Source organism: Lutra lutra, chromosome 18 (genome assembly GCF_902655055.1).
Source record: "Lutra lutra chromosome 18, mLutLut1.2, whole genome shotgun sequence".
Classification (NCBI taxonomy): domain Eukaryota; kingdom Metazoa; phylum Chordata; class Mammalia; order Carnivora; family Mustelidae; genus Lutra; species Lutra lutra.
In genome coordinates, this window is record NC_062295.1 from 23,194,963 (window position 1) to 23,202,640 (window position 7,678).

Here is a 7,678-nt window from a genome sequence, read left to right on the forward strand (position 1 = left end):
ACGACACCCTATGGAAGAAATGCTGAGTCTAGGGATGCTTGGATGGCTCAGTCAGTTAAGCCTCTGCCCTCAGCTCAGGTCATGATCTCAGGGTCCTGGAATCGAGTCTCCCGTTGGGATGCCTGCTCAGCAGGGAGTCTGCTTCTCCCTCTCCCACTCCCCCTGCTCGTGTTCCCTCTCTTGCTGTGTCTCTGTCAAATAAATAAATAAATCTTTGAAAAAGGAAGTGTCTGCCGGGGTGGAAGCAGCAAGGGCGGCTTCACAAAGGCTGTGACATTTGAGCTGAATCTTGACGGTTGAGGAGTCTGGCGAGGAGTCAAGATATGTGTCCAGGGCATGCGGGGGGTGGGCTGGCTTCAGGCAGAGGCCTACAATGTGAGACTGAGGAAGTGCCTCTCTTCGTGGCCGACCTCCTGGGATGGACCGGTCCATAGTCCAGCCGGCCATCCACAAAGTCGGCAGGCAGGTACTGAGCACCCGAGGAAACTGAGGCACACAGACGCCCACTTGCAGCACACTGTCTGGAGCAAATAGATTGTCTTCACAGTGCCCTGGGCTGCTTCTGTCTAATGATTCTACCCCAGGTCTCCCCCAGAACTAGACAGCCGCCCACCTCATAGCATCCTCAAGCAATACCCTGTTAGGGTTTGAAAGTTTTCTCTTGGGTGCCTGAGTGGCTCAGTGTGTTAAGCCTCTACCTTTGGGTCAGGTTGTGATCCCAGGGTCCTGGGATGGAGCCCCGCATTGGGTTCTCTGCTCCATGGGGAGCCTGCTTCCCTTCCTCTCTCTCTGCCTGCCTCTCTGCCTACTTGCGATCTTTCTCTGTCAAATAAATAAATAAAATTTTTAAAAAAATTAAAAAAAGAAAGTTTTCTCTCTACTTTTGGCTGGGTCTGCTCTTGCTACTACTTTGGGAATCTTAGACTCTTCTGATTAAATTCCTTTCTTCTTTTGTTGACAGTTCCAGCTTAATCTGCCTCCAGGCACGGCCCCTGAGTTTTGGGGCTCAAAGATGGGGTCTGTTTCACACTCCCTCAGCAGAAGGGCTTGGAAGACTCAGAACTGACTGGCATCCTTTCTTGCCTGCCGCCCACACTTCACAGGGTCTGCCTGCCAAATGGAACATGGTCCGGGGTCAGAAATAGGGATGCAGAGGACACTTAGGTGTAAATATCCATTTTCAGAAATGAAATGTCCTTAGAATCATGCATGGACGCCCTTTCCCTGTCTGTAAAAATGAATTGTACTAATAGATTTCTCATGACCTTCTCTATCTAAATCCTTTTACCCTCTGGAATGTTCATTTTGTAGGACAAAGCTTGATTTGGAACCATAATCATAATGTGTACTTTTTACTGTCTGGACAGAATGAATTTTTTAAAAAAGATTTTATTTATTTATTTGACAGAGAGAGAGACAGCAAGAGAGGGAACAGAAGCAGGGGGAGTGGGAGAGGGAGAAGCAGGCTTCCCACAGAGGAGGGACCCCTATTCGGGGCTCGATCCCAGGACTCTGGGATCATGACCTGAGCCGAAGGCAGACGCTTAATGACTGAGCCACCCAGGCACCCCTGGACAGAATAAATATTTTTAACATTTTAAACTATATACACTCTCTGGGGCACCTGGGGCACAGTCTCCCCCCCCCCCCACCCCATTCCCCGCACCAAGAAAATAACATGGCATATTCAGGGAGTTACCAGGACTTTGATGAGCCTGGAGGGCACAGTGTTTGCACTGAGGACTGACCAGGCAGGGTCCAGATCCTGAAGGGGTCTTACCCTGCAAGGTCCATCTTGACTGCCGTAAGAGGTGCAGGGATAATCGGGACAGAGTGGCCTTTTAGAAGGATCACTGGGACCATCATGGGCAGAAGATGGAAGTGACTGGGGGGTCAAGAAACCCAAAGAGAAGACTGGGCAGGATCCAGGCAAGATGTGTTAGGGCCTGGGAGAAGGAATGGCTCCAAGGGATTATGGAAGAAGGGTCAGAGAACTCGGCACCCAAGAAGAAATGACAAGAAGGAGTGGGGGTTCGTGATGGTTCTGAAAAGCCCTGGAAAAGTCTAGAACAGACTTAGGTTTGGTGACCTTCCCAGTTCTTTCAGAACTGAACTCAAACTCCCTCACCCTTCAGAGACGGGCTTCAACCTGCCCTTCCAGCCTCCTCTCTTGAACCAGACCCCATCCCCTCAGTAAACACCTTCTTATTAATCTTTTGTCTAATTGTAAAAGTGATAGGCATTTATTATATAAAACTTGGAAATACAGAAAGGTATAAACAAAAAAAATTGTTCATAAATCTATCACCTGATGGATAAGCACAGTAACCATCTGAGAGATTCCCTTCAAATTGTTTATATAAATGTCTTGTTTTTGCATTTTATTTCCTTATTTTTTTAAAGATTTATTTGTTTATTTGAGAGAGTGAGAGCTCGAACATACGAGGGCAGAGAGGGGCAAAGGGAGAGAGAGAATCTCAAGCAGACTCCTCACTGACTGTGGAGCCCGACACGGGGCTTGATCCCATGACCCTGAGATCAGGACCTGAGCTGAAATCAAGAGTTGGACCAACGGGGCGCCTGGGTGGCTCAGTGGGTTAAGCCGCTGCCTTTGGCTCAGGTCATGATCTCAGGGTCCTGGGATCGGGTCCCGCATCGGGCTCTCTGCTCGGCAGGGAGCCTGCTTCCCTCTCTCTCTCTCTCTCTGCCTGCCTCTCTGTCCACTTGTGATCTCTCTCTGTCAAATAAATAAATAAAATCTTAAGAGTTGGACCAACTGACTGAGCCACACAGGCACCCCTATGTTTTTGCATTTTCATTACAAAATTAGATTCATACTTATTTACAGATTAGTAACTAGCTTTCGTTCCCAGGTAATGTTATATTGTAGACATTTTTCAAAGTCATTGCATAGGTTTTTGAGAACATGGTTTTTAGCACCATTCATTCATTCAAATGAATATTTACTGAGGCCCCACCACTTGCTGGCACCATGGCCACTGGAGCATAGCGGTGCCTCAAAGTCCTTGAACAAGACTCTCAACTAAGTCAGCTCTTGGGTTTTGGAGGTTCCTACCCTTCCCCCAGAAGCAGTGTCTCACTCCCTTTTTTGGGTGCACTCACAAAATTTTTGTCTGTACCTCTATTTGAACACTTTTCACATATCGTGTTGTTTTCCGGGCTGTCAGAGCCCTTTTGGGAGCCGTAACTATCCTCCCCCGCACCATTTCCTTCAGGATCTGCCCAGGACCCAGAAACCGGTAATAGTTCAGAAAAGTGATTGCAGGGATGCCTGGGTGGCTCAGTTGTTAAGCGTCTGCCTTCAGCTCAGGTCATGATCCCAGGGTCCTTGGATGGAGTCCCACATGGGGTTCCATCCTTATAGGGAAGCCAGCATCTCCTTCTCCCACTCTCCCTGCTTGTGTTCCCTTTCTCGCTGCGTCTCTCTCTCTCTCTGTCAAATACATAAATAAAATCTTGGGGGAAAAAAGTGATTGCATGTGTCCATTAAGAGGAGGTGGAGCTGATGGCTTTGGAGTTCGTGACAGTATTTTCTAAACCTGAAATCGGGGCACTTGGTTTGGCAAATCAGAAACAACAGTTGCCGTGTGTCTAAGGGACTTTGGGAACTCTCCCCTGTTGCTGGGGATAAGGCCTGTCCAAATAGCTCCCAGTGAACAGCTGTGAAAAGGCACTCAGCCCCATGTTCCCCAGCTTGGCTGGTGAGGGCTGCACTTTCGTCCCAGCTCAGCCTGTCTGTAGACCAACCACAGGTGGCACAAACCATGGTGGCTGTGTGGACCCATGGCCACCATTCTGTCCCTTCATCCCCTCCCCTCCACTCCCATTTGGGAACAGATGCACCCAGGCTGTTTCCAGATCCCTGCCCCTCAGGACCGGCATGGGGTAGTCACACTCTCCCCCTTCCCAAGGACCTCTCTTACTGTAGGTCAACCTATCCCTCAGCCACTGAGCCCCTCTGAGTCAACAACTTCCTCTTTGTAAATTTCCTCATGTCCTGGGGAAGTACCAACCGCCTCTGGCGCATGTGGGCCCCCAGGCTCTGGCCAGGGGTGGGGTCTTGTCCCTCTGCCCCCCCCATTGCATTCCACCCCAGAGCCATATGGGGAGCTCCTGGTTCTGGGGGCCTGCCAGTCTCACCGATTGCCCTTGAAGAAGGGAAGGAGCTCGCCCTCTCCCTGGGGAAGATGAGATACAAACACGGTACCTGGGTAACAGTAAACTCCCTGTCTTCAGTCTCTCCCCCTTCCTGGAGAGCAAGCAGACAGGGGCGGGGGAGGCTGAGCAGGACAGACCTGAGCCGAAGAACCACACTTGGGTCACACACGTGGACTTTCTCTCAGCCCCACCGTCTTTATTGGGCTGCAGACAAGTAAATCTGCTACCTCCACCCCACCTGAGCAAAGACGAGGCCCGATGTTCTTAGCGGTTCCTCAGGGTGGCCCCTCGGACAGCCCGTCCTGCGCTCCTCCCCACCCCTCCTCACGCCGCTGTACTCACCCCCACAACTTCACACATAGAGCCAGCCCGGCCTCTTGCACACCAACTGCACCCATGCCTGGACCCAAGCAGGCGCCGGGGTTTCTTAGAACTTGACCTGCCCGGAAACCCTTCTCACCCTTGCCCTTGGGAGGAGTAGCAGCGGCCGTCTCTGGCCGCCTCCGTCCGCAGGTGGAGGGAGGGTGGCATCGTGAGCCAAGGGCACACCTGGGAGCACAGCTGGGTGACTCCAGGCCCCCCCCCCCCCACAGAGCACGCAGTTAAAGGAGGGTCCTGGCCTGACCCAGCAGGACTGTCCTAATCTATGGGGCCAAAAAGTACTTTTCAGAGTGATCCGAGGTGGGAGTTTGCTTCCACCCTCCTCCCTACACTCTGGGGTCCCTGGGGAGTCCTCCGAGAAATCATTGATCTCAGAAGTTCATTACCGTGGAGACTCAGCAGGACTAAACATGGGGAGGGCGGTGGGGAGAAGTCAGAGTGGATGAGGAAGGGTGATGGATTCAGTCTGGAAGTGTCCCGTGGGTATAGGGCCCTGGGCTCCCGAGGTGGGCGCTGGCAGGAAGACTCCCACGGTTCAGAAGCTGGATGGGGTTCAGATGAACATGCTGGTGACAAGATGATTGGAAGAAGATGGAAGGTGGGAACTGGCCTCCGCTCTCGGTCCTCACAAGCACTGAGGGGCCTCGGCCTCCCCGGCTCCCTGGCACTCTGCAGCCTCATCATCCTTGCTGCCCACCAGCGGCTCCTCCTCCCCCTGCAGGCGCGGGGCTGAGCTGGCCTTCAGCTCCCCCAGCTCCAGGCAGCCCTGCTGAGACTTGCGCCTGTCGAAGAACGTGGTGAGGGTGGGCTGCCGGCCAGCCCCGTCCCCCACAGATGCTCCAGGGCCCTTCTCGCCCCCAGAGCCTCCTGAGGGGCCCACCATCAGGGCCTCCTCGTCGGGCACCGGGGCCGGCCCAGCCCAGGCATCCACCACCCCGTTGCGCTTGCCACCCCCACTTAGCGTCAGGGCTCCCGTCCTCCTCTTCTGCCGCTGGTGCCACAGCAGGATTAGGGCCAGGAGAAGGACTATCCCCAGGGCCACAAGCACAGCCACCAGCAGGGTGCCCTTTGTCCCCTGATCTGAAAGTTGGGTACTGCTTGTGTCTTTGAGGGACGCTGACGTAGTCACAGCGAGTATTTTTACCGTGGAAATGGGGGAGCTATGGGTCCCCTTGGGGATCCTCGGAGAGCCGGTTGCCACGGTGCCAGGGAGTCCACTGGTTCCGTCAGAGGGCTCCAGAGAGCTGGTTGCCATGGTGACAGGGGGTCTACTGGTTACATCAAAGGTCTCCAAAGTGCCAGTTGCCATGGTGACAGGGGGTCCACCAGTTACATCAAAGGTCTCCAGAGAGCTGGTTGCCATGGTGACAGGGGGTCTACTGGTTACATCAAAGGTCTCCAGAGAGCCTGTTGCCATGGTGACAGGGGGTCCACCAGTTACATCAAAGGTCTCCAGAGAGCTGGTTGCCATGGTGACAGGGGGTCCACTGGTTACATCAAAGGTCTCCAGAGTGCCGGTTGCCATGGTGACAGGGGGTCCACCGGCTCTGTCAGAGGTCTCCAGAGACCCAGGTGTCACGGTTCCATCAGTCACAACGTGGAGTGCCAGAGAGTTTCCTGGTGTTTCAGCAGGGTTACCGGTCGCATTAATTTCCAGGCTTGTTGACTCCGGGATGGGGTCCCTGGTGGCAGCAGTGGAAGCCTCAGGAAAGGACACCTCATTGGTTGTACGGAGGTCTGAGGAAGGTGGGGAGACCTCGTGCATGGTGCTGTTGCCCTCCTCAGGGACCTTTGTTGTCACAGGGTTGGGGGTTGCTAAGTCGAGGTTCTCGGCCTCAGAGAAAGTTGAGGCCAGAAAAACAGAGGACCCTCCCGGTACAGGCTTCTCTGAAGTGGCTGTGATGTCCTGAGGCTGTGGAATCACCTCTTGAGTCCAGATGCCCCCAAGGAGGAGGAGAAACAGGGTCACCCTCATGGCAGCAGGCGTGGGCAGGAGGGGGAACTGACGGTGGGTAAGCTGGAGAAATACACACATAGAAAATGCTGAGGGGGAGAACCTGGCCAGGCCCTCCCCTTCTGCCCACTTCCCTGCTAACTGCCAGGCCTAACTTGTGGTTTAACGGCTTTTTCCACCCTTGCTTTTACTATTATCAGAAAGAACAGGGGACAGACGCTGGCAGATCTGCCATCCCCTCAGACCCACAGGCCCCCTCAGGCCTGGGCTGCTTGTGCTCCAGCAATGGCCACCCTTCCCGCCCCTTCCCTGACCCTATTTGGCCCCGATAGCTCCTGGTCCTCTCTTCCCATATCTACAAGGGTCTTTCCAAGCCGAAGCATATTCCCAGGTCCGCAAAGGCCCCTGGCCCCCAGGTTGTACCCCTTACCAGCTCACACGGTGAGGGCATAAGGTTGGGGCCAGGCCAGCTCCAACTCCTCCTGAAGCGGGAACAGGACTGGGCAGATGGGCCCCAGGGGGAAAGGAAGTAGCCCTGGCTCCACCCACCCCACCCCAGCATCCTGCCCCACCCACAGTGCTCCCACAGCTGCCGTGATGATGGCTCCATCACTTGCTCTTTCTAGGTCTGAGACGGTGCGGGGGGAGGGTGCTCTGGGGTCTCAGCCGAGGCAAGAGGGGTCTGTGGCGGGTGGATCTGGAACGGGTACTTGGCCGGGAATTGGGATGGCCAGGGGTGAAGCGGGATAGGGATGAGGGTCAGAGCTGAGGTGATGCGGAGGCATGCTTGACAACAACGGGGTGCGGAGGAGGAGATGGGAGGGGAGGGTGGTTTCCTTTGCATCTGTGGTCCCCAAGCTGTTAGGCCCAAAGCCAGGGTAGCACCGTTTCCTGCCCCGAGAGTTCCCAGGAAGTACCAGGGCAAAAAGAGGCCCTGACTCTAGCTGGGGGACAGCAAAAGCCTTCGTAGACTGGCAATCCCTGGTGGGTCCAAGAACTGGGGGGGGGGTTCACCACCATGGCCCCCAGTCTGTGGGGTGCTTAACTAGACCAAGGTGGTTACTAAGCTCTCATTAGGTTACAATTTTATTTTTATGGAAGACTAATAAAGATATAGGACTCTATATGGAAAATATAGTCTGGAAAAATATCTATTGGGGCATT

The 7,678-nt window shown here is 54.1% G+C and overlaps 1 protein-coding gene across 2 annotated transcripts; it reads right to left on the reverse strand.

Moving 5' to 3' along the window:
* Positions 1 to 4,356: 4,356 nt before the first annotated feature.
* SPN (sialophorin) lies at positions 4,357 to 7,124 on the reverse strand. 2 transcript variants are annotated; one of them, XM_047714541.1, is made up of 3 exons: positions 6,945 to 7,033; positions 5,815 to 6,577; positions 4,357 to 5,760 (listed from the first exon to the last, which is right to left on the reverse strand). In XM_047714541.1, the coding sequence occupies exons 1-3, from the start codon at positions 6,963 to 6,965 to the stop codon at positions 5,186 to 5,188; spliced, it is 1,359 nt and encodes a 452-aa protein (XP_047570497.1). In that variant the 5' UTR covers positions 6,966 to 7,033; the 3' UTR covers positions 4,357 to 5,185. The 2 variants fall into 2 exon arrangements, with proteins under 2 accessions (XP_047570497.1, XP_047570496.1); XM_047714540.1 differs by having other exon boundaries at positions 4,357 to 6,577; positions 6,945 to 7,124.
* Between the last annotated feature and the right edge of the window lie 554 nt (positions 7,125 to 7,678).